The sequence below is a fragment of the Protopterus annectens genome, chromosome 8.part0 (assembly GCF_019279795.1).
Source record: "Protopterus annectens isolate FY-2018-M chromosome 8.part0, PAN1.0, whole genome shotgun sequence".
In the NCBI taxonomy this organism is placed as follows: Eukaryota; Metazoa; Chordata; order Ceratodontiformes; family Protopteridae; genus Protopterus; species Protopterus annectens.
Window position 1 is genome coordinate 1,505,898,302 of NC_056741.1, and position 26,931 is coordinate 1,505,925,232.

A 26,931-nucleotide genomic window follows, 5' to 3' on the forward strand; every position below is an offset into this window, starting at 1 on the left:
TGAAAACTAAATGAAACAGCACTCAATTTAAAATTAGACTAACCAATGAATTTCTAAAATCAGTTACGCCATTTAGAATAAAAAGTACAGTCACAGGAAAAACTGCACACAAGTTCCATGTTACAAAGCCTAAAAAATAAAATACTGGAAATTAGACAAGCAAGACAATATAAAATATGTGCATGCATATGATTAGTTAGAAACATAAAAAAAAGTTAGATACAAATCTTGATGTGCACTTAGCCATACACCACCTTCCATATAAAGTCAGGTTTTGTTGTTTTTTATGGCAGAGATTTTCTTTAGCATTGTCTTAATCGGATAATTTAGTTTCCACCCTTTTTATCATATGCAGCCTTGGTAAAAAAAAAAAATGTTACATTACATGGATCCCAGAAAACATTCCTGTGATTTATCAGAACAAGACACACTAAGCAAAACTGATCAACTTCGTTTGCATAGACTGAACTGGGCCTCCCAATTGCTAAATGGAGCATTTCCTTCTTGTTAGTTCATTGCATCTGATTACATTATCATCAAAGTAAACCCATTGTTGATGTCACTTTCTTTTCTCTATAGGGCCAACAACTTCTGTAACCCTTAAGAGGCATCTCAACTGGAAGTTATTGTTACGCAGCAGTTTAACATCCATCCAGTCATATCTTAAAGAAAAAGTTATAAGTTGTCTTCTCCAGGAACAAGGTTTTCCTGCATCAGTTGTATAAGGAATAGACTATTCCTCCTCTGTATTTAATGGCTTCTTCTCAATTTATCCACTTTACAGCTTCTTTTTGATTTCCCTATTGGTGTTTTTCTTTTGTCTCTTTGATTTTACTGTATAGTGGTGTGTATTTTTCTTGTTTAGAACTCGTACAACACTCGCATGATAGTTAAGGTTTTGTTGCATGGGTGATACGGTGATCCTCGACCTGGGAAGTTCGCTGTCTTGGAAGCGTAAAGCGGTCATAGCTTTTATGCAAGAGTTGAGATTTTGCCTTCTATTACTGTTCAGAATTAAGCTGAATTACCCACTTTGTTTAACTGTTGATCCTTTGCATTATTGTAAAAGAGTCAGGTTCCCTGTTCAGCCAGAATCTGTAAGTGGCAAAGTAGAGTTGCTTGTTGAATGAGGATGAAGGATGTAGAACCTGCCTTTTTATTTACTATTGATTAGTAATGGATAAGAATTCAGTTGTTTTGTGCTGCAGTTCCCAAAAGGCCAAGTTTTATTTTTTGAGTTGCTGCCTTTAATTAAGCTTCCCCTTTTTTTCGTCATACTTTCCAGTGCCTCTGTCTATTGCCAGGTCTACATATTTCAGTAACCACTTGCAGTCTTTCTTCATCTCAGGGCTGCGGCAACGTGGATCTAAAGGGTGTCCTGTAGGGCATACAGACAACTGCTTTTGCATATTGAACTTTTTATTTAATGAGTTACCCTCATTTTTCCTCACCCCTCCTCCCCTGCCTTCATGCATTCACTTCAAGGTTTACTCTCCTCTATGGACCCACGCCACCCTTCAGCCTAACTTGCAGTGGAACATATCAAATGCTACAGGCAATCTGAGCCAGAGACAAATTTTTTGCCAAAATGGCTTGTATCTCAAACTGAACCTGAGCTGCTAATAATCTTCCTGTAGTCCTGGGTTTGATTACCTCAGTCTCTTTGCCTGTTTTGATTATCTCAGTCTCCTATTTGCCTGTCATGCAACTCTAAACAGGTCAGTTAAGTAATTTGGAAATAGTCTGGCTAATGAAATGGGTATGTTTGTCAAGTGGTTTACCTGGATAATTAAAAATGCATTAAGACCAAGGGCAAGAAAACTCCTGAGTATTGTGATGCGAGAATATGTAGGTTAGGTTGCAGGAGTGTACGTCACTAAAGGCGAGATAGTGTCAGCTGTAAAGAATGTGTGATCGGTGTAGCAGTGTTGTAAAATTATAAATATTGTTAGGGTTTTAATTGCTTTAAAACTAAGAATTGTAGACAGTTTTGTTGAAATTAATAATTTTAAGGAGACACGTAGCCAAACTGCTCTTGAATGCAGTTTTTGCACCACTTGAGTGGCTCTGCTATATATTTTAAAAAGTAGTAAAATCTGAAAGGTTTTTGACTGAAGAGATGGAAACTATGCAGTCTTCTGGTCTTAATGGTCTTGAAGGTAAGCAGTGTAATGCCTAAGGGAGTGTACTTTGTGTAGCTGTCGCACACTCACATTCTGAGATGTGAACTTGACTTTATGATTTGGAGTTAATATGTTAAGGGGTAAAGACCATTTGCGATCTGTATTATCATTCATCTTTTAGATTTTGCATGAATTCATCAAATAGGATCACTTTTTCAAAGTGATTGTTTTACTAGTTGCAGTTATTAGCAGGATTGGTTTTCATTCTTGCTGATTTGAAAGTTGAACCTTTAGAATTTGAGGGACTCTAATACATTCAGCTTTCTCAGCTTTGGGACAACCCTCTTTTAACTTTACTGCACTCACACCGTTAGATTTGTGGTTTCTCTGCCAGTCTAACTTGTTTTAGTATGTGCCACTTTGATCCCCTGTCTGTGCAGATAGTGTAGCTGTTATTTTATTAACCCAGGTCCTTCATAGTATTCAGATTGTAAAAATGGTTCTATGAAGGCAGCTTTGAACAGTTCTTGCTGAAATCTAGGTACCACTGGAAGTATTAAATTGTCATTTGCTTTGGTGTTTTATCTGGTATTGCACATCCATTCTCGTCATCTTGCAGCTTACAATACCTTGTTAAAAAGGTCCAAATATCTATCAGTAATTTTATAGCTTAAGAACTGCAAATTAGTGTCATTTTGTGCTGCAATGCAATACTTAACTGGTTTAAACTTTACTCTTTACTCTGCAGGTACTCTGATCCAAAAAACTGGATTGCATACTTGGGTCTCCATAATCAGAACTCACCAGGTTCATTGACAAGAAAGCATGACATAGATCGCATCATTACACATGAAAACTACAATCCAGACACCTTCGACTTTGACATTGCGCTGTTGAAACTTAAATTACCAGTTGAATTTAACAACGTCATTCGTCCTATCTGTCTTCCAGATGCTTCTCATATCTTTCTTGCTGGACAGACCGCCTGGGTGACAGGATGGGGTGCACTGAAAGAGGGAGGTGAGGAAACTGTATGCTTAAATACATGCTTTTTAGCTGGAAGTGTTGTGACTGCTGATGGAAGCAAACTGAAATGTACATGTGACCCAGAATAATAACCAGAGCTACTTGTAGAGTTTGGTAACACCAAGCAAAATCAGCTGCTATTAATTTTCATTCTGTTGTGATTATGTCCTGCCCAAGATATAACTTTTGTTCAGTTGTCAAATGTTTGACTCCCCTCCACGGATGCACCCAGGCTGCTGTTTCTTGAAATCCACAGGGAGAAAAGCAGTGCCGGGCACCAATTTCTTAAGTACTTTCTTGCCACCCTCAAGAGAGCATGTCTGGGTTTCAGAGGAGTGATAATCGGCTCCCGTCTTCCATTTCTGGCAGAGGAAGTCCCTTTTGGGGCACCCTTCTACACAGAAATTGTTTTATTGACATGAATTGGGACTGGGTCTTTTTAAGAATACAAGCAATTTTATTGTACGAGGATTTCAGTGGAAACATCTTAACTGACCAGCTATTTAGTACATGGGGCTGATTAGCTAAGTCTTGGGCTTTTTTGAGAAAAAAATTCAATTCTTTTGTACTTGTGAGTGAAACAAAGGAATTTTAAGTGTATTTTGATGCTTGCATATACTTTGTGACAGCTTACCTTCATTTTTATTTAATTCAGTGACACTTTCTGTGAAAAGGGACTTCTGAATTGTGGGGAGTAAAAAGTACTGCTTGTGTGTTCACTTTTGTGATATTTGGGGAACTGTGTAGGAAGTGTAAGAGTGTATACTGTTTCTGAACACTAAGAGTGACAGCTTAACTTCTAAAAGACACTTTCCAGAAAAGATTACTGACAAGCAGGCTTCTTCCTCATCAGGAACAAGGATAACCTTACTGGTCCTGCAGTTCCTCCTCTTGCTTTATCTGTATAAAAAAAAAAATTAAAGCACTCTTGCCTTCAATGTAGACTTTCTGTCCCTCAACCATTAGTGAGTGATTCTGCTGTGCCCACAGGTTGTTTCTCAGACCACTTACTGGTTTTCCCAAGACCCTCTTATGTAGTCCCTTCAGTCATCATGGACCTGGGTTAGCCAAGTCCTTTGCAGCTGTCCCAGTTACCCCTACTGGGCATGGAAGAATCATTTTTTAAGTATGGGAGTTTGTCTCTGAGTCCATCCTGGGGAGGCCAGGGTACTTGCAGGGAGTCCTTAGATAAAAGAATCAAAAGATTAAAAGTATTTCATCTAAAGAAAGTGTCTCCCTTAATAAAGGTGATTTACTTACCTTCTGTAAGGGTTTATTGCAGGTTCTGAATCCACTCTGACAATGTTTTATCAGAAGATTCTGATAAGGACAGGGCTTCTACATTTTTCTCACAAGCACCTGACTCTGATTCTGTGGAGAGCACTTCCTTAGTTGGTCTGTAGAGTTTTCTTTTTCTGAGGCTGTCTCCAGGATGAATGTATTTGTTTATGGGAACAAATTTGTGCTTCTCCACTTCCATATATATATATATATATATATATATACATATATATATATATATATATATGTGTGTGTGTGTGTGTAAAGACTCCATTTACACGAAAGTGCACTTTCGTGACTACCGGCTCACTGGACTGATAATAAAAAAAAAAAACCTGCAACACTGAAACACGTTACAGTAGGGATAAGGGAGTATACTGGTTTCCCCACTGTAGTGCGATCTTGGAGTTGGTATATATAAAGTAGCAGAGGTGTGGGGGGCACAGGAAATGTCTTTGTAGTGTTTTTTTTTATTTTGCCCATTTGGTGAACCAGTAGTCGCGGAAGTGCACTTTCATTTTAATGCACTTTCACTTAAATGGAGTCGTACCTTTTCTTATCGAAAGCATGAGCGTTCTATCAGAAAAAAAAAAAAAAAAATATATATATATATATATATACAAAATGTGTGTGTGTATATATATATATATATATATATATATATATATATATATATATATATATATAAAATAAAAAATGTTACAAGTGGATATGCCACATATTACACCTATCCTTTGTTATGCCCTATGCCAGCCTTAGAGGATGTTTTTGATTCCTTTTTTTTTATTTAACATGTTAAAGATATATACACAAAGTAAGAAATGTAGCATCGCATACTGTTATACAGTGTTAGCAATACATTGAGTTATCAAGGTTATCTTTTACAGTTAACACATTGAGTCTTGGTATTTCAATAGCAATATTTCAAGGCTATCCTGCCCACTAAAAGTTTTAGTATGGGCTATTGATTTTATTTTGGTGACTTCTTTTTCAGCTTTATATAGTATTGCTGTTAAATTTAAAAATCCTTTGAATATAGTAAAGCAGTTTCATTTCCAGTTTTTTGTAATAACTTTTCTAACAACTGCCAAAAGACTCCAAAATATTTGTTGTTTGGCGTTTACAGATGCAGGAAGTGTAACATTCATTAGTATTGTTGATCTACTTAAAGAACAGTCATCAGACTATAACCCCTTAAAAATGCTATCTCTTCCCAGTATACGTTTAATTTTTCCTAATCCATATAAACATGTGTCCAGTCAGATTTTACATCTTTTTTACATCTCCAACAAACTGAAGAAATCATTTTACTAAACTTATAGGTTCATAGGTATGTCCTAGGCTATTGGCCCTAGGGCCTATATAAGCCTAGCCAAAGGTACCCTGGATTTTGCCACCCAAGAAAATTATTTTGCTATGCCACTGTCGAGCAGAGAGACAGAAGTGATCCCTGGGGTGAATTTTCGATGATCTATCCAATCATCAAGATTTTTCTTTGAGTGCTAATGAGGAGCTTTGTTTGATATAGATAGGTAGTTTGTTCCAGAGTATGGGAAGTCTCTGGGACAGGAATCTATCCCTCCGGCATGTTCTGTTTATTGTAGTGACAAGGTTTAGATACCTAAAGCGTGTAGCTCGTAGGGATTGGGATTTCTTTAAGTGGAGCATGTCTAAAAGTTCTGGGCTTGACATAGCTTTGTGCGTTAGGGAGAGATTACCTCTGAGTAGGCGATATGCGACGGAGTAAAGTTGCAGTTTTTTGAGATGGTCTGCGTAGGGCATCTGTTTGAGACCGGTAATACTCTTTGTGAGGTATTTCTGTGGCCTTTCCAGTTGTTGATGTCTTGTGAGGTACATACCAAAAGGGGTATTGTACTCTATAATGGGTCTAATGAGCGACGAGTAGAGGGGAACAATGACCTCTCTTTTCCTGAATGAGAAACTTTTTGTGATGAGGTGTGCCGAATAGAAGGATTTCCTGACTAGTGTAGGGATGTGATTATCAAAGGAGAGACTACTGTCCACCTGTGTCCCAAGGTGTCTTATCACACTTTCGGTGTTAAGTAGACTACCGCCTATGTGGTAGTTCATGGGTACAGAGTTTTTACCAAAAGGGATGACAATGCACTTTTTGGCATTGAGCTTGAGGCCATGGCTTTGACACCAGGCATCTGTTTCAGCGAGGCCCTTTTGTAGGATGTCCACATCTTTTGGAGTTTTGATTATGGCTCCTAGTTTGAAGTCATCTGCGAACTTCGTTAGCCAAAGACCTTCTTTGTTGGCCTGTACTACAGAGAAGTAGATACCAAACAGGAGAAGACCCAGGACTGAACCCTGTGGTACTCCATTTGACACTGGTCTGAAGTTTGATTTGGAGTCTGCTACTTTCACAGTGTGGGTTCTGTCAGTGAGCCAGTTGGCAACCCATCTTGTGACATAGGGATTTATACCTAGTGTAGTGAGTTTATCTATAATTCCAGAGTGGGGGATGGTGTCGAAAGCCTTGGCGAGATCTGGATAGGCTGCGTGAACCACCTTACCCTCATCTGCGTCTTTGATGACTGCTTCAAAGTCGTGTGTCAGATTTAGGAGATATGATCTGCCTTTTACAAACCCGAACTGGGTGGGGTCCTGAGTTTGGAGATTACCACTGTCATTGTTTATAAGTTCCATGATGATACGTTCCATAGCCTTGCAGACCAGGCTCGTTAGGCTAATGGGGCGGTAGTTTCCGGGGTCTGTGGTGGCTCCCCCTTTATGGAGTGGGATACCTGTCGCTGTGCGCCATTCAGTGGGCACATAGCCTGAGGTGAGGCTATGATTGAACATGGTACTTGGGTGGGGTGCCAGTTCGTTCTGTCGTTCATGTAGAACACAGCCTGGGATGTTGTCAGGTCCCATGGATGCTGTGTTCTTGGCTTTGGATAGTGTATTTTTTACCTGTGCAGCCATGATTACAGGAACATTTGGAGATTTTATAGGAAGAACATACATTCTGTTTTTGTATTTCCACATAAAAACTTTTCACTATAAACTTGGTTTGACTAACTGATTTAAGTAACAATCCACTTCCATTTAAAAAGTTCCAGAATTTTGCGTCAAAAATGTTAATTTTCAAATTCCTTTGAAAGTCGGTTAATCTTTGATGATAGCATTCATATAATATGGGAATAGTGTTTGTTCTTCCCTCATGTTATCTACAAATTCATTTAATTTCTTACTGATGGATAATATTAACTGTTTAACAGATTCATCCAATTTGTCTCATTAAATATTCTGGTGATTTAGCTTTTCCTTTTTCAAAGCAGTCAGACCAAGATACTAATCCATTTCGTTTTAGTAAAATCATTTTAACATTGTTCTGAGATTCCTTAAATCTAGAGGTGTGTGCAATGGGAAAGCACATTTACGTTTTGCTATTAATGGAGTTTAAAAACTATTTCTTAACTGTTTTAAGAATTGATTTCATATACTAGGAGTCTAAAAATTGAAATTATTTTCCCTGTAAGATGAAAGGATTTTTACATATTTCTAATTTTTCATATTTGATAAATTTATACTGAATGGTTTTCCATTGACTAGTGTAAGTTGAGTCTATCCGTAGTTTACTAGAGTAAAAATTTGCAAAATAGAATAAGATTCTACATTTGGTATGTTAATACCACCATACTCCCATAATCTTATATGATTTCTGTAAGCAATTCTCTGCTTTTTCGGGTACTGTAAGAATGAAGTTAATATTTTTTTCCACTTTGAAAGTTTTTTTTGCCAGATATTAGAGCTACTGAATGCTGTGTGTAATATATATATTTATGTATACGCACACACACAAAATGGGTAATACTATCATTTTAGGAAGTACTAACCTATCCTCAAAAAAAATCATTCCATTTTTAACAAGCAACACTTGTTCAATTATTTTTTTTTTCAGAATCAATCTCGTATCTTGATATGTTCCTAAATGTTTTAGTTATTTTCTTTTCCATTTGTACTTTATTTATATTTAAACTTGATTTAACACCAAAGTTTCAGTTTTATTTAAGCTGCGATACTTCTTGAAATGTCAATTTTATCTATTTTTTGACTGAATAATTTAAATCTCCTGTAGTTAGTAAAATATCTGCAAAAAGCTGCATTTTAGATTGATAATCCGTGTTAATTTCACTACTTATACTGTTAGGTAAGGATTCGATAACTAATGCAGGTAGAGGGGACAAGGGACACCCTTTCTTTGTGCCTTTGTTTAAAGTGAATCCTTTAGAAATTTAAGATCCAATTTTAACGTATGCTTTGGAGTCTCTATACAAGTTTTTTAATATTCATATAAGTTGTTCTGGAAATGCAAATGCTTCTGAAGCTTTAAATAAGTAGTTCCAATAAACAGAATCCGAAGCTGTGTGGATACTTAAGCTAATTAGAGCCAGTTTCTTCATTCCTTTTGCCAAGTCTAAGATAGTTACTACGCTTTTTATGTTAACATACTGTTGACTATAAATTCTGTTTGTTTATTAATCTACTATATCTCTTAATCTTGTAATGAAAATGGAAGTATTTTGTAGTCTGCATTTAATAATGGAATAGGTCTGTGTGAAGAAACTAACTTGTCCTTTCCCTTTACAAGCCCTGGATTAGACTTATCTTGCTAGAAGCTCCATTGTGCCTGGCTGAGTGTGCTTCTCAAACAATCTGGAAATATACAGCTGATATAAGTATGTTTTTGCAGTTTATCTAACTGTTCAGTGTTAACAGTACTGCAATGTGTTTATTTATTTGCTTGACTGAATTATTTACGTATCTGTGTCTGCCTTTATATATTTGTTGACTCTGGCTGAATTTTAATTTTCTTCCACCCAACTGCTGCTGTGTTCTTAAAGTTGGTGGCGCTTGCAGTTGCCCGCCCCTCCTCCCAGTCCCATTTCATTCTACCTAATACAGAGATCATTTGGGAAAACCAAACCCCTTAGTTCCATAACCTTGAATTGTCTTATGTTCCTCCTCTCCCCTTTCCACTCATTCAGCTGCTTATATTTTAATGCATTTCTTTTCCTCCTAATCTATTACTTCATCTTGATTTTTCTGCTACTTGCTGCTTGTTCTCTAAAGTGTTTAAGTGCATCTTTTCTGTTGCATTTATCGCTGCTTGTTTATAGTCTTTTTAAATTTAAGTGTTATTCTAAGCCTTTTAGTTTTAGTTTAAGCACTTGGGCTTTAGGCCTGCGTCTTAGCTGTCCCTGGCCTTTTCTCCATCAGATTCTGACAAATGTAGGTGGACAATTTCCTACAATTTCTCCTGTTCTGGTTGATATGGGCATCCTGAGACAGTGTAGCCGCTGCCTCATGTAGACAGACAACCATCTACTACTACCACCTCGGAACATAATTTCTGAGAGATGCAATTACATTAGGAACCTAGATTCTATGCGCTGTCCCCCTCAAGCCAGTATATCTGGCACTGAGAAGGTTGTCAATACAATCACTACACCTCAAACACCACCCACACCTACACAACACACACCCACATATGCAGAGGTCCTCAACAAAAACATACCCAAACAGAGACCTCCAAGGCAAAAACACATGCCTCCACACCATGTACCACTCAAAATCCACACACCTGTGTCTCACAGCCACTGAGACTTAACCATAAACCCAAAATATTAGTTATAGGAGACTCCATTGTGAGACACACAGATGTGTCTCTCACCAGGCTGGATAAGGCAAAAGTCAGTTAGTTGTCTGTCAGGGGCCAGAATCTGCCATATCACATACGCAGTCCAGTCTCTCAACAACAGGTACTGCTATGACTCTGTCATAGTCCATGTTGACATGAATGACTTGAGATGTCCTCCCTGGACTATATGAAGAAAGACATGCTTGAGCTTGCTGAATTTGTCTGCCAGGCAGGTATGTCTGTAGCCCTAAGCAGCATTCTACCGTCACCCAGAATGATGCCTCAATACAAACATAAAATGATTGACTTTAACAGTTGGCTTTGTTTGTGGTGTCGTTCCAGGGGGATTCAGTACCTGACAGCCTGGGAAGATACGATTGATAGACCACAATGCTATGCCAAAGATGGCCTGCATCTGTCTCACTTGGGATTCAGGCTTCTGGCAAAGACTCTTGGCTCCCCCATAATGCCTTGTTTTAGGAAAAGTGATGAGGTTAAAACTACTGATATAAAAATTTAAATAATGTGCAAATTAAATGTAACGCTGCTAAATGCTAGGAGTCTAAACATGAAACTGCACTCATTGCAAGCATTCTTAACTCTGGAAAATGCTGACATCTGCACAGCTACAGAAACCTGGTTTAAAGCTGTGGAGAGAACCCCGATCTTACCCGGTTACTCATATACATTCAGACCCCAAACTGTGGGCAGTAAAGCCAAATGAGGTGGAGTTTCAATGTATATTAGACATACACACCTCCAGGCTGGTCAAACAGTATGACGCACAGGAAACATCCCAGGTGCAGTTAACCATTGACAAGACCCCTATTAAAATGATAGCTAGCTACCAGCCCCCAAATCTGACTTAAGATGCCCAATCCACCTATCTGGACCTCTTCAAATCCATCGAGATTCAAACCTTTACCCTGATCCTGGGTGACTTTAACTACCCAAACATAGATTGGAAGAACTACTCATGCCAGAACACACATGCCCAGAGATTTGTCAATGCAAACGCCTTGGAACAGCTAGTCGATACCCCCACAAGCGGTGATAATATCTTGGACTTGGTATTAACCAACATGAGTAACCACTGCAGCATCCTTACAGTATCTTACTCCCTGGTAAGATCCGACCATAAAGAGGTCAGTTTTGAAGTCACTATGTCCCCAACACTCCTTAGTTAGAGTCAAATATAAAAACTTATCCAAAGCTGATTGCAACAGCCTCCTGAGGGATGGTATAAACAGCTTCACCACCCCCTCCCCCTCTGTAGGAACTGACACCAATATCCAAAACTACACCGAAGCACTTAAATGAGCATTTGAATAGATGCATGGAATCAGGAATACCTGACAGAACTAAGTTTTCCTCTGCAAGGAAGGATTAACCTGTCTGGTGGACACCAGCTGTAAATAAACTCTATAACAAAAGGAACAAAAAATTGCTGTCCAGGACCAAGAAGGAACAAATGCCCAATTGGAAGCAATCTCTCCATAGCCTGAGCAAGCAAACTTCGAGTCCAAATTGGCTACATCTGCTAGAGACAATCATAAGGCCTTCTTCACATATGTCTGCAACCTCAAAGGGAAGCACCCAGATCTGTTCAGAACTGGTGGTAAGGGACACCACATATACAAGTGCCTTAGATATAGCAAACTTGCTGGCTGACAGATTCAGCAAAAACTTCATCTGTGTCCCCCCATCAGTAAGTCAGGCCATCCCCAGTACCGGCTCCCTGCCCCTTATATCTAGGGAGCAGGTCATCACTGCTTTCTCAAATGCAAAAACTACAGCCTCCATGGGACCCAATAACATCCCAAGCTGCATCCTACATGAACTGAGGCAGGAACTTGCAGCACCATTATGCTACCCTATTCAACCAAAGCCTGAGTACTGGCTTTGTCCCAGCTGACTGGAGGACAGCCACTGTCATCTCAAGCATCCACCGATCTGAGAAATTGGAGACCCCTCAGCCTAACTAGCCTGATCTGTAAGGCCATGGAACGGATTATCACTGACCTCATTAACAAGGACATTGGCAACCTCCAAACACTTGATCCCATGCAGTTTGGATTTGTCAGGGAGAGTTCATGTCCGTTAAATTTGGTTGACTACTTTGAGACACTCACCAAAGCCATGGACGAGGGGAAGACTGTGCATACCACCTACCTTTGACCTGGCCAAAGCTTTGACACTATTCCCCACTTGGGCATAATAGATGAACTCTGTCAACTAGGCATCAATACGTGTGTTGCCAGATTTGTAGCAAACTGGCTCACTGATAGAACCCCTAGTCAAAATAGGGGAAGCTACCTCAAGCAATAGACCCATAAGAAGTGGTGTACCCCAGGGTTTGGTTTTGGGGGCTTCTGTTTGGGATATACTTTTTCTGAGGTGCAGGCCAAAACCAGTGTGCTGTTGCTGACCAGGTTTGTAGATGACTACAAGCTGGGTGCTGTCATCAATTCCCCTAGTGATGTGGACATTTCCAAGAGGGACTCACCCAAACAAATGACTGGTGCCAGAAACATGGCCTCAAGCTGAACACCAAACAATGCATGATCCCATTTAAGAGTGATGTCCCCACAAATTATCACATTGATAACGTCCTAAGCACACAGTCGTGGGGGATTTGGGCACCCAGGTTTGATAGCAACCTGACTTTACCTCCGTATTGCTTCCATTGTACAGAATGCTTTCTACATGGCCCACCTTATAAGTAAGGGTATCTCATTCAGGGATAAGTAGGTGATAACATCCCTGTATTCTTCCCTTATAAGGCCCATTATTGAGTACAACGCCCCTTTCTGCATGTACCTCGCAAAGCACATGTAGCAGCTGGACAGACCACAGAGGTTCCTCACCAGCAGGATCCAGGGCCTCAAACATCTACCAAACACAAATAGGCTGAAAGCCCTATCCCTCTACTCAGTTTCATACATACTCCTCAGAGGTGACCTCTGTTTGGCATACAGTGCGATCTCTGACTCAACCTTGATGGGACTGCTGCATATCCGCAAGTCAGGCTCCACTCTAGTAACTCGCATGCACAACCTCAACCTGGTCTGTGGCATCAATAGGGCTTGTTGGCGAGATAGGTGTGTGTTCCAGAGACTCCCCCATCTGTGGAGTAGACTCCCTCTACACGTCAAGCAGAGTATCTCTTTACCCCTTTTTAAGCGCAACTTCGATAACTGGGTGGGAAACAGAACATACACCCCTAGGATTCCACTTGTGTTCCTGCTGGACAGGTGCATCAGGTGCTGACTTGTCTAAACTTGGGCTAAACTCTTGGCTAGACTTATAAGGGCCTCGGGGCCAATAGCCTAATAACTTCCTATAATCCTTGTTTAAGTATAGGTGAGATTTGAAAATAATTCCATGAGGGAGGAATTATTTTGTTAATCTGAATTATTCTGAAAAATTCATTCTGTAATTCTAAAATACGTAATGGAAGCAGACTATATAATTCATACTTAAACCATCTAACCTGGGAGCTTTAGAATTTTTTCCCTTTTTAAAAGCTTCAACTTCTATTAGGGTAGTAGGGTTATTCAGCGGAGATGTTTCTTGGTCATTGTTCATCAGTAGCATTTTTCTTTAACTATTTTTCAATTTTGTAATTATCAGGATTATTTTTATCTTAAGATCCACATGGATTTTTTTTAAATATTAAGCATTTCCTCTATGTCTGAAGTAAGCTAATTAGTTGGAGGTTTCTGGATAATCTTGATTTGTGCATATTTACTTAACATTTTAAATTCCATTATGTAGATTTTTTTGAAGTCTTCGCATAAACCGTGAGATTGTTTTTTTAAATCCGTCTCCACTCTGTGTTAAAACTGTTTGATATTTTGCCATTTTTTAATTCAGTATTATCTAATTTGATTATTCAGACCTTGCTTTGTGTATTTCATCTTGTATTTCTCACAACTCTGTCGCACTCTTTCATTTTATTAAAAGGCCAGACAAAGATGGAACCCTCCTGCTCCATCATTGACTGGATCTTAGTGTCTCATCCCTATCTAATCTGAAATTCAGGAATCCTTCCTGACCTCCTCAGTAGCCATCTACCAGCCTTTGCTGACTGGTACCCGTCCCCCCTTCATAAACAACATCACTACATTCGAACCCGAAACCTGTCCAACTTCAACCCACAAACATTTTTCAGACTGACTGGATACATTTAAGAACTCTGCCCCTTGACAATGCCATCAACTACTTTAATGAAACTTTTCTGTACCTACTCAATAACCTTGCACCTCTCAGGACCAAAAGTGTTAAAGCTATAACTTCTTCTTGGCTAAGGAAACTTAACAGGTCATGCTCCTAAGAGACAAAAAGTGGGAACAATGCCAAAAAAATAAGCAACCTAATACCCTACTAGAATTTAACAACTTTGCAACTCCATAAAAAAAATAATAACCAGAGACTGTAAAACATATTACTGTAAGCTTCAATCTGAACATACTAACAACCCTAGAAAATTCTGCAATATCATCTTCTCCTTCCTTCACCCAGCAGTAAAGGCAACCCATGGCCAAAACCCTAACTGCTCTGATCAAGAAACAGCCTCTCTATTTCATAGGTGTGTACTAGTCTAATGGCCTTGGGGCTTTTACAAGCCTAACCCATAGAAGTGCCCTGGCATTGTGCCGCACGTCGTTAGTTCCCAGTGCGTCTATCAAGTAGAGCCACTGGAGTGATCCCTGTGTTGCACTTTCTATTTCCCATCCATTCATCAAGATTTGTCTTGAAGGCTAGTGAGGTGCTCCGCATGGCATGTATGAGAAGTCTATTCCAGAGCATGGGCAGTCTCTGGGTTATGAACCTGTCCCTCCAGCATGTTCTATTGACTGTGCTAATGAGGCTGAGGTTTCGAACATGTGGTGTGGAGGGATTAGGATTTCTTTATATGTAGCATTTCTAACAGAACCGGGTCAGACATGGCTTTGTAAGTTGAGCAGAGATCGCCTCTTAGTAGACTATATGAGACTGAGAATAGCTGGAGTTTTTTGAACCTGTCCATGTAGGCCATGTGTTTAAGGCTTGGGATCCTCTTTGTGAGGTACTTTTGTGGCCTTTCCAACTGTTGCATGTGTCTAGTGAGGTACATGCCAAATGGGGCATTCTACTCGATGACTGGCCTAATGAGGGAAGAGTAGAGAGACATGATGACCTCTTTCTTCCTGGATGCAAAACCCTCGGTAATGAGATGTGCCACATAGGACTTTCTGACCACAGTGGCAATGTGGTGGTCGAATGAGAAGTTGTCAACCTGTGTCCCCAGGTATCTTATAACGCCTTCAGTGTTCAGTGGGCTCCCATCAATGTGGTAAACAGTGGGAACAGACAACGCATTTCTTGGCATTAAGCTTAAGGCCATGGTTTCGACACCAGTCATTGGTGTCACTGAGGCCTTTTCTGTAGGATGTCTGCAACACTTGAGTTAGTAATGGCTCCCAGCTTGCAGTAATGTGTGAATTTAGTCAGCCAGAGTCCCTCTGTGTTGGCCGGGACATCTGAGAAGTAGATGCCAAACAGGAGAGGACCCAGGACCAATCCCTGTTGGACTCCACTTGTGACTGGTCAGCAGTCTGACTTGGAGTCCACTACTTTCACACTGTGGGTTCCATCTCTGAGCCAATTTGCAACCCACCTAAGGATATAGGGGTTGATGCCTAGTTTGCTGAGTTTGTCGGTAATTCTTGAGTGAGGAATGGCATCAAAGCCCTTGGCCAGAACAAGGTAGGCTGTATGAATTCCTTACCTTCATCCTCCACTCTGGTGACTGACTCAGAGAAGTCAAAAAGATTGAGAAGGCATGATCGACCTTTCACAAAACTGTGGGCTCTAGAGTTTGGAGATGCCCTATAGCCTTGTTAATTAGGCCCATGATGATGTGCTCTATAGCTTTACATATCAGACTCGTCAGGTTAATGGGGCGATAATTTCCAGGGTCTGTAGTTGCTCCTCGCTTATGGAGAGGGATGACTCTAGCAGTTCGCCATTCAGCAGGGAGAAAGCCTAAGGTGAAGCTGTGAGTGAACAGAGCACACAGATGTTGTGCGAGTTCACTTTGTAATTCATGTAGAACACAGTCAGGGATATTGTCAGGTCCCATGGAAGCTGTATTTTTGGCCTTAGACAATGCAGCTTTAACCTGTCCTGCAGCAATGCTGGGTGCCTGACATTCTTCTGGTATCGAGATTGGTCCTTTTGGGGTGGGTGGGAGAAGGGGTAAAGTTGGCACTGAATCTGCCAGTATGTTGGCAATATCTGTTATAGGAGGTGCTATTGTACAGTAACTCCGAGCAAATGTGGGTATTGCCATGGAGATTCTTTATATAACTATAGAAGGCTTTGTAGTTGTTTTAAGTGTCTGCCACAATTCTGCCTTCATAGCTGGCTGTGGAGGTTTTGATGAGGGATCTCAACTTTTTATTGAGGCTAATAAGGAAATTTTTCCAGTCTTGGGACTTCACCTTTTTCTACAACAGTTTCTTCCTTCTGTTGTAGAGTTTATTAATGGCAGGGGACCACCAGACTGGCTGCCTTTTTTTTGTAGGAGAGCGTCTTGATTCTGTTGGGTATGGCTAGTTCCATGCATTTATGTACGTGTTCGTACAGTGTATTGTTGTATGATTTGGCAGCCATGCATTTTGGTTTCCATTGGAATAGGTGCCATGAAGTTAGCCACTTCTGATGTTCATGTTTCACTGTTGCAGTCCTAACAAATGGGTTATCCGGCGCCCAGTATTTTTTGATCAGCCAGAATACCAAAGGTAAGTAAAAGCAACGTCTGCTGCCGTCAGTTGTAAAGGAAGTCAGAGCGTCCGGTACAAAAGTTGGCAGCCGATGTGAATTCCTCAGTCTTCCTTGCTGCGGAGCCCGAAGCAGAAGCTTTTCATGCACGAGTGCCGTTCGGCAGGTTACCTTGGTTGGTTTCCGACTACAAGAGTTGAAGTCTACTACAGCTAAATACCCCATTGGGGATCCTCTTTTCTTGCCTTAACGAATGTCAGAAAAGTTTAATAATTGCCTTACCTGTGGAAAGCAGATTCCCCATAGAGATTTTCATTCATATTGCATTTTCTGTTTAGGCCTTGACCATGATGTTCCCAATTGTGATCTCTGTGCCTCTTTTAATCCGCGTGCTATCCGTCACCGGGCTAAGATTTTGCTAGTCATTTTTGAGTTTGGCCCAAGTTTGTTGGTATGGCATCCACCGGTCTTCAGCCTTCGGATATTCTGAAAAAGCGTAAGGAAAAGGACCGTGACAGGCCTCAGAAATCGAAGTCCTCGGATGAGGTTAAGTTAGTCGTCCGTCAAGCGAGAGCCATTGAGATGCTTTTGCAGTCCCTGCAGTCCGCAGAAGTACTACTGCAGGCCTTGATTGAGTCAGAGTCCCTTAGGCCTCCATTTCATCTTCTGACCTGTCACTGGTCGCCTCTTCTGCTGAAGCCGGAACTACTAAGCTGACTCCGAGGCTTCTGTTTTGCGCTCTGACAGCAAACTTCTTCCTTTGACACCTGCTGCTCCTTCGGCGGTTGCCAGGCCTTCCGAGTCCTTCAGGCTTGCAGGTAAACCTTCCACTCGTAAGCCTGTGAAAAGGCAGGTTCCAGTTCCTTCTAGTTCTTCTCAATCTCAAAGATGGTTAAAATGGCTAATGATTTGTTAGCTCTTATTAGGGAGTCTCAGCCTCATCCTCCTAAAAGGAGTAGGGATGTTTCTCCTGAGGTTTTGTCCTGTTCAGGATCTGTTTCTTCTAGCATTTTTGCTGATGAAGAGATTTCTGAGGCTTTTTCTCCCTTTGAGGATTCAAATGCAGAGGAGTCCATCCCTTCGGCTTCTCCTCCAGAGGATTTCTCTTTTGGTGACACTTTAAATACCCTCAGGGAGCATTTTAAGTGGGAAAGCCAGGATTATCCCCAGTCTAAGAAATGGATTAGGGAGTTTCTGGATTTACCTCAGCATAAGCCTCTGGCTATTCCCCGTGTTGAAAGTTGTTGATGATGGTCTTCTGGAAAATTCTTTGTCTCCAAATTCAGTTCCCCCTGCTCCCAGGAAACCTGACTGGTACTAGAGTCCCTGATTCTCATCTTTTTCTTTTTAGGAACCCGTTGGCGGATCCAGAGGTTATTTCTCAGGGGCCTAAAGGAGTTAAGGCCACTGTTACCAGGAATCCACTTCCTTTGGACAGGGAATCCAGAAATCTAGATAGGTGGGGAAAGAAAGTTTATACCTCTGCCACCCTGGCTATTAGGGCTACCAGTTGCCTTTTTCATATATTGAAGTACCAACAGCACACCTTGGAGGCTATTAAGTCTAAGATAGCAAGTATACCTTTTTTGGCAGAGAGTAAAGACATGCAGGATTTGTTGAATTCAGCCACTCTGGTCAATAAGTATTCTTTGCATTGTGGTTTTGACATCCTTGAGGCCCTCCAGTAGGGCTACGGCTACTGGATCTGTTATTAGAAGGCACGCTTGGCTCAAAGAACAGCCTCTTCCAGAACCTGTCAAGGCTAAGCTTTTGGATGTACCTTTGCATAAACACAATCTTTTCGGCAGCAAAGCTGAGGAGGTGCTTAAGAAGATGGAGGATAAGACCAAGTCCATGCAAACTGTTAAAGATTTTCTGCAAGTTCAACTCCCTTGCTTTAGCAGGAATTACCCTTCCAAGAGTTGGACATTTCCTGATACCAGCAGACAGAACAGTTCCAGGACTAGCGGTTACAAATCTTCTAGGGGCAGACAGCTACTCTTCAAAGGTCTAGGTGGTGGCAGGCTTCCACTTCTAAGATGGGAAGCTCCAAGCCTGCATCTCAATCAAAACACTCTCAATGACTTTTTGCAACTTCTGCCTGTTCTTGCTTGCATGGAGAGTCCTTTAGGGGGAAGGTTGGCCCTTTTTTCAGATGTTTGGGCCTCTATCGCAAATGACAAATGGGTGCTCAGAACGGTGTCCCTGGGACACAAGTTTTCTTTCCACACCTTTCCAGCTCCCAAGGGATTCCCAGATGTTCCTCCAAACCAAAGGGCAGAAGTAGAAAAACACATTTTGTCTTTGTTTCATCTGGGAGCAATAGAATCCGTTCCTGTTCAGCAGGTAGGACAGGGCTTTTATTCCAGGCTTTTCCTAGTTCCAAAAAAAAAAAAGGATTTGACAATTGTTTTTACTGAAGCTTCTTGGAATTTTATTTGTTGATTTTATCCATTAGTTCTGTTTTTTTATGGATGTCAGTCGTGTAAATTAAATTTTGGAACACAGTGGTGGTCTGCAAAGTTTTATTTATTTTATTTGGACTGTGAGGTGTGTATAGCAGACTTTTGGTGAGGTCCCTACATTTTGTCCTTTCTTCCAAAAAAAAAGGCACCTGGCATCCTATCCTAGATCTTTCCTTTTTGAACTCTTCTAGTAATTCCAAAGTTCAAAATGCTCACTCTGCATCAGTTGCTACCAATGCTAGGAAAGGATTCCTGGCTGGTAACCTTGGATCTCAGAGGCTTATCTGCACATCCCCTATCAGGGAAAGTTGCAAGGCAGTATCATCGTTTCCGAGTGGGCAAGCAACATTGTTAATTCTCTGCGCTACCCTTTGGCTTATCTACTGCTCCCAGAGTCTTCATGAAATGCCTGGCCCCAGTCATTGCTTTTTGTAGGCAGAAGAAAATTCAGATGTTATGTGATCCTATCTCGCCTACATTCTGTACTGATGGGTTCGGAGCCGATCCTCGGCTCCGACTCGGCACGCTATGCAATAGAGCGAAGTCTCTAATTGGCTGAGCTATTCTATATCCCAGGATGAACCACCACCAATTCCCCAGATCTCGTTTGCCGCTTACAAAGCAAAGACGTGGTCTCGAGCTTGGCTGAGCTAAGTGCTTTCTTTATTAGAATTTTCTGTCAGGAAGTTTCTTAAACTTAACCAAAAAGCTGTTTTAACAGCTATCGTTGTGTATGAGTGAGTTTTCTGAACTTTTTTGTGGTAAATTGTTTTTTCAGGGAAAGGTTTCCGTTTAAGTTAGAGGGGCCTTCCCTCGTGAGTGAGCCTTTTTGTGTAGTGTTTTGTGAGGTGATCAAGTTCCCGTTTTTAGTTAGAGGGTTCTTGGCCCTCCTGTTGTGTGACCAATACCCTTTGGTTAACTTATATTTTACTGTGTGTTTGTTCTGATTATTCAGTTTTTTTCCTGTGTTTTTTTCTAACTGTTTGGCATTATGTCAAAAGAGCACAGACCATCTGGGTTTAAAAAATGCACTAGATGCAATTACAAAATGTCTATAACGGACGATCACTCCCTTTGCCTGTATTGTTTAGGACCCAAACACCTTCAGGAGTCTTGTAGTGTGTGTCACGCTTTTTCCTCTCGAGTCCTCCAAGAGAGGAAAAATAAATTGATTTTAAAAGGACTTATTAAGCCTACTTTTGAAAAGGCCTTATCTTCCTCTTCTTCTTCCTCTAAGAAAAAGAAATCATCGGCTTCGACCAGCCCGTCGGAACCGACCACTAAGAAATCTAGGCAGGCTTCTCCATCAGCTCCACGGACTTCGGAGCCGAGGGCGGAACGGTCTGCCTTGATGCCTCCAGCCTAGACTCCTCTGGCTTCGGAGCCGATGGCTGGAGCTTCGAGAGGCGGATCACCTTCATCGGCTCCGCTGATTTCGGAGCCGATGAGGGTTGTTCGCTCAGACTCTTCCCCTTCGGCGCTGAAGTCCTCTTCGGCACCGAGGGAAATTACAATGGAGTCTCCTTTGGCACCGATTTTGATAGAGACAATTCGGAGCCGGTCCCCCAGTCCTTCGGAGCCGGTGGAGAAGTCTAGTCGGACCCGTTCGGTCTCCTCCCGATCTTCCAAGATGTCAGATTCGGACATTGACAGGGTGCTCCAAAGGCTGTTTCAGTCTCCAGTCTTCAAAAAGTTAGTTTCGGCTCCAGCCCAGTTGGCTTCGGAGCCGATGGTCCACCCTTTAGCCTTGGTTCCTCCTCCAACAGCCTCGGCACCGTTGGAGTCTGTGCTGGTGGAGCCGATGGAGGTGTCCGGGTCGGCTCCTACCCTTACTCCTACTCCGGCCTTTGGGTCGGAGTTCGGTACACGGACCTCTTTGGTCGGCCCCGGGGGTGACGCTTCGGGACCGATGTTTTCGGTTCTGAGCCTCTCTCTCTCGGTGCGTCGGCTGCGGGAGTGCCGTCTGCTGTTATGGCTTTGGGGGTCGGACCTTCCCAGGATTCTGGGGGTCCGGCCTTTAGAGCCATGAGGAGTGCTTTGGCCAAATCTTCTTTGGCTACCTCCACCGTCTCCCCGGCCCCTTCCCTAGGCATAGAGACTGGGTCCTTTGTAGTCCCCCTGTCTCAAGACAGCGGAGCCCTGGGGCCTGAGGTCACCCCCATTGGGGGTCCCCTTCCTGGAGGTCCCTCTGAAGAGTCTTGGAGGAACCCCAAGAAAAAACAGTGCAAGAGGAAGCACGTCGACTCCCCTGATGAGTCGTATCACCTCCGACACCGATCTTGATGATGCGGAAGGGTCCCCCAAGTCGTCCTCGGATGATGTCTCCTTTGCGGACATCCTGGAAGTCCTCAAGCAACGAGGCGGCTGGCAGACCAAACCCCCTTCCTCTGAGTCGGTGTTCCTCAAGGCCTTCGGAGCTCAGCCCTCCGCCTCCTGGGTGTCTCCGCCTTTTGATGAGCTCCTGGATTTGATCTCTCGAAGGGCGTGGGAACATCCAGATTCTGTGGAACCGGTGCCTGCTCGCCCTAACAAATTTTTGTCAGCGCCCCCAGAAAAGGAATTTCTCACCAAGGGTGTGGCTGTAGATGCTATGGTGGTGGCATCTGCTACCCAGCAAGATGTGGCAGAGGCTTCGACGTCCGTCCATCCCCCTAATAAGGAGTCTAGGAGCATGGACGATGCGGAAGCACACCCTTTCTTCAGCGGCCTTTACATTAAGGTCTCTGAATTACCTCACGCACTTCACTAGACTTCAGAGGGACCTGATCAAGGAACTCTCAGATGCCCTCTCTGGTAACCTGCCTGAGCAGTTAGCCCAGACTGTTAGCTCTCAGTTGGCTACCCTGTCGTCTATATCGAACTCGTCCATGAGGCTCATTTCGTATGCAGCCGAGGAGGGCGAGTAGAGCGGCGGGTACGGGTGTTGCTCTACAGAGACCAGCCTGGCTCCGCCTGTGTCATTTTGCGGAGGCCTTCAAGTCTTCCTTTGCTGACGCTCCCTTTGATGGGTCCTCGTTGTTTGGACCCAAGGTAAAGGACACCTTGACCCGCTGTGAACAAGAGGGTAAAACTTTGACTGTCGTAGGAGCACGGTTTTCCTCTCCCTTTCGGCCTTATCCCAAGGCTAAAAGAAGAGGGAAAATGTGGTTCCGTAAATCTCAGAAGAATTACCCCTCACAGCAGGACGATCCCCCCTCTAGAGGCAGAGGAGGGGGAAATTTTTCCGGAAGACGCCGTCCCAGAGGCAGCAGAGGCCCCCGCAACACTGGAGACCGCGAGTCCTTTCGTGGCTCTTCAACCTCTCAGCATCCTTGAAGGATTGCCCGACTGTGCAGCTCCGGAGCCAGTCGGGGGTCATTTTTCGAGGCACCTAAAGGCCTGGGAGAGTATCACTCAGGACCAATGGGTGCTCCGAATCATCGCCGGAGGTTACGTCATCCCCTTTTCACACACACACACCCCCTCCATCCAGGAAAATCCCGGACCCCCCACCCAGTCAACGGGATATTGCAGCCATCGAAATTTCAAAGCTGCTTCAAAAAGGAGTCGTCCAACCGGTCCCCGTAGACCAGACCAGATTAGGGACTTACTCAAAATTCTTTTTAGTGCCAAAAAAGGCCGGGGACTTGAGGCCCATTTTGGATCTCAGCAACCTGAATCGATCAGTCAAGAAGTCCAAGTTCCGGATGGTCACCTTACAATCCATTCTCCCGCTACTGGAGAAAGGTGTTTGGATGTGCTCCATAGATCTCAAGGACGCCTATTATCACATTCTGGTAGATCAGGCGTCCAGGAGACATCTGCGCTTCAGCCTGGGAGACAGTCATTTCCAGTTCTGCGCACTGCCCTTTGGTCTCACCACAGCCCCCAGGGTGTTCACCAAATGTTTGGCGGTGGTGACTGCTCACCTGAGGAGTCTAGGATTCCAGGTGTTTCCGTATCTAGACTGGCTCCTAACTGTTACCTCCAGGCATCTACTATTACAGAACCTAGCAGCCACTATATCTCTAGGAACCTCCCTAGGAATCACCTTCAATTGGGCAAAGTCTGTGTTGCTGCCATCTCAGCTTATACGGTTTATCGGGGTAGACATAGACTCAAAGCAAATGCGGGTATATCTTCCTACAGAGAGAATAGAAACATTACAATCTCAAGTCCGAGCATTGCTCCTCAAACGCCGAGCCCCAGCAAGGATGGTCCTACAACTGGTTGGTTCCATGTTGGCTACCGTTCTCCTGGTCCCCTTAGCAAGATTACACATGAGGATTCTCCAGTGGCTCCTGTCGGTCCAGTGGTCGTATCAGGAACTTCCTCTCAGTCACCAAATTATAATTACGGAGACGTGCAAACAGGACCTCCATTGGTGGCTTACCTCGTCCAACCTGGATCAGGGGCGACCTTTCGTTCCTCCTCCTCCAGTGGCCACTTTGACTACGGACGCCTCCCAGACGGGGTGGGGGGGACATTACCTGGGCAGGTCAGTTCAAGGCAAGTGGCACCCCGGCGAGACTTCCCTACACATCAACATACTGGAAATGTGGGCAGTGCTTCTGTCGCTTCAAGCACTACACTGCTACCTCCCCCAAGGTATGATTGCCGTTCAGTCCGACAACATGTCAGTAGTCTGGTACCTGAACAAGCAGGGAGGGACCAGGTCCTACCCTCTTTGCAGAGAGGCCATGAGAGTATGGAATTGGGCTGTTGCAACCAACCGTTTCTTGGTGGCAACACATATTCCGGGGAGATCCAGTGTGATAGCCGAAAGACTGAGCAGAACCATTCTCTCCCCGCACGAGTGGTCTCTGAACGATAGAGTAGCATCTCAGATCTTCAGAAGATGGGGAACTCCTTGTTGCGACCTCTTTGCAACTCCCCTCAACACGAAATGTCTACGGTTCTTTTCTCTTACCCCAAGTCTGGGGAGGTTTCCCAAGGACGCCCTAGTCCAAGCTTGGCCCACCGGCTTACTGTACGCCTTTCCTCCGGTTCCCCTTCTCCCCAGGGTGATCCAGAAGGCGATTCACTTGCAGTGCAAGATGATTTTAGTTGCCCCATACTGGCCTCGTCAAGTCTGGCTGCCATTTCTTCGGAAATACGCACTGGATGGTCCATGGTTCCTGGACTAGGTTCCAGATCTCTTGATCCACCAGTCGGGACAGCTTCACCAGTCCCTTCACTCACTGAAGTTAACAGCTTGGCTCCTCCACTTCCGACTATAGTCAGGAACCAGGTTTTAGACTCAGAAGTTATACATATCTTGTCCTCAGCCCACAAGAATTCGACTAAGAAAATGTATAATAGTAAATGGAAGAGATTCGCCATTTGGGCCCAACTCCGGGGTTTAGATCCCATTACTGCCCCGGTGGCGGACGTTTTGAAATTCTTAGCTTCCCTATTCAATCAAGGTTCTTCAGTCTCTACCATTAAGGTTCAATTAGCAGCTATTTCTAATTTTCATGCAAGTATAGACCCACCTTTGATGAGCAATAAGTTGTGTAAAGCCTTCATGAAAGGTGCTGGGCTGCTACATCCTCCAGTTTCTCATCCTGCTCCACCATGGGATCTCAATTGTATTAGGTGCCTTGACCTCTTCCCCCTTCAAACCGGCAGCAACTTCTGACTTGAAATTTCTTTCCTGGAAGACCGCTTTTTTGGTGGCAATTACATCAGCCAGAAGAGTTTCGGAATTTCAAGCCCTATGTGTCAACCCGCCGTACCTGGTTTTTCACAAGGATAGAGTATCCCTTAGGCCTAATCCATCTTTTGTTCCCAAAGTTTATTCGAGTTTCTGTCTTCAACAGTCTTTGGAACTTCCAGTTTTCTTCCCCAATTACTCAGACAGAGCAGAATATATCTTCCATTCATTGGATGTCCACAGACAATTGCGTTTCTACGTAGGACGCACCAAACACGAAAAACAGATCAGTTGTTTGTGTCCTTTTCAGACAATAAATTGGGCAAAGCCGTCACGAAGGTCACTATTGCCAAGTGGATCAGAGACTGTATCAGTCATATTTATTTTCTTTCTAATAAAGAGCTTACAACCTCAGTGAAAGCTCATTCTACAAGGGCTATGGCTACTTCAACAGCATTTCATGCTAAGCTTGCCATTAGTGACATTTGTGCTGTGGCTACCTGGTGCTCTCCTCACACCTTTATTTCTCATTACAAATTGGATGTGGCATCTCTGGGGCAAGCTTCCTTCAGTTCCACAGTTCTCAGGAGTGTTTTCCAGTGAGCCACCCAGGAATCAGGTGCTAGGGACGCTGTCCCATCAGTACAGAATGTAGGTGAGATAGGATCACATAACATCTTTTAGTTATGTACTTACCATAACTTTAGATGTTTGTGATCCATCTCGCCTACATTCCTAATACCCACCCTCCTTCCCCCTGCCTTGGAGATCAGAAGAGACCGGACGGTTCGAGTTCGACCGTTTCATCTTGAAACATCTGGCAATGTTATATCAGCAGTGCATGTGTGGGTGCATGTGTGCGGACAAACAAGATCTGGGGAATTGGTGGTGGTGCATCCTGGGATATAGAATACATCCTGGGATATAGAATAGCTCAGCCAATTAGAGACTTCGCTCTATTGCATAGCGTGCCGAGTCGGAGCAGAGGATCGGCTCCGAACCCATCAGTACAGAATGTAGGCGAGATGGATCCCAAACATCTAAAGTTATGGTAAGTACATAACTAAAAGATTTACCCATACTTGGACTGTCTGATTCAAGCAAGTTCTCAGGAACAGCTACTAAAGGATCTGGAATTCGTAAAGACTCTTTTCTCTTCCCTGGGTTACACTCTCAACGAGGGAAAATCAAACATGATACCATCCAAGGAGATAACATTCCTGGGGGTGAGACTGAGCACAGCCGCCCAGAGAATACATCTCATCTAGGAGAGGCAGACAATTTTCACTTTATATTTATATTTATTTATTTATTCCAGTTTGATGACCGGGGAGGTCCACTGGGCCCGAGGAGCCCATTTTCAGTGGAGGCCCAGGGAGAAAAAGCTCCACAATACAAAGTTTAATTACATGATTAATTACAAAGAAAAATACAAGATTAATTACAAACAAAATTACATGAAGTACCAACAGCACACCTTGGAGGCTATTAAGTCTAAAATAGCAAGTGTACCTTTTTTGGCAGAGAGTAAAGACATGCAGGATTTGTTGAATTCAGCCACTCTGGTCAATAAGTATTCTTTGCATTGTGGTTTTGACATCCTTGAGGCCTCCAGTAGGGCTACGGCTACTGGATCTGTTATTAGAAGGCACACTTGGCTCAAAGAACAGCCTCTTCCAGAACTTTCATGATTATGTTCAAAGAAAGTTAGGATTACAAACAGGTAGCAATCTAAAAAAAAAAGAGAAATAAGATATTTACAATTTAGTTCACAGGGCAATGGGAGGTTACTTTAGTGGAGGCTTGGGGAAAAAAGCTAGACATTAAAGTTTAATTACAGAATACTTTCAGTGGAGGCTTGGGGAAAAAGTTCCACAATACAAAGTTTTATTACATGATAACAAAGGAAGTTAGGGATTGCCAGCAGCAAGTAGCATTCAAGGAAGTGAGAAAAGAAATAAA

General features: G+C 42.9%; 1 protein-coding gene across 1 annotated transcript in view; it reads left to right on the forward strand.

Moving 5' to 3' along the window:
- Nucleotides 1-26,931, forward strand: part of ST14 (ST14 transmembrane serine protease matriptase) — a 1,989,024-nt gene that overhangs the window by 1,738,154 nt on the left and 223,939 nt on the right. Inside the window, exon 16 of the mRNA XM_044081090.1 lies at nucleotides 2,872-3,143. Coding sequence (XP_043937025.1) covers nucleotides 2,872-3,143 — 272 coding nt within the window. The remainder of the gene's footprint in view (nucleotides 1-2,871; nucleotides 3,144-26,931) is intronic.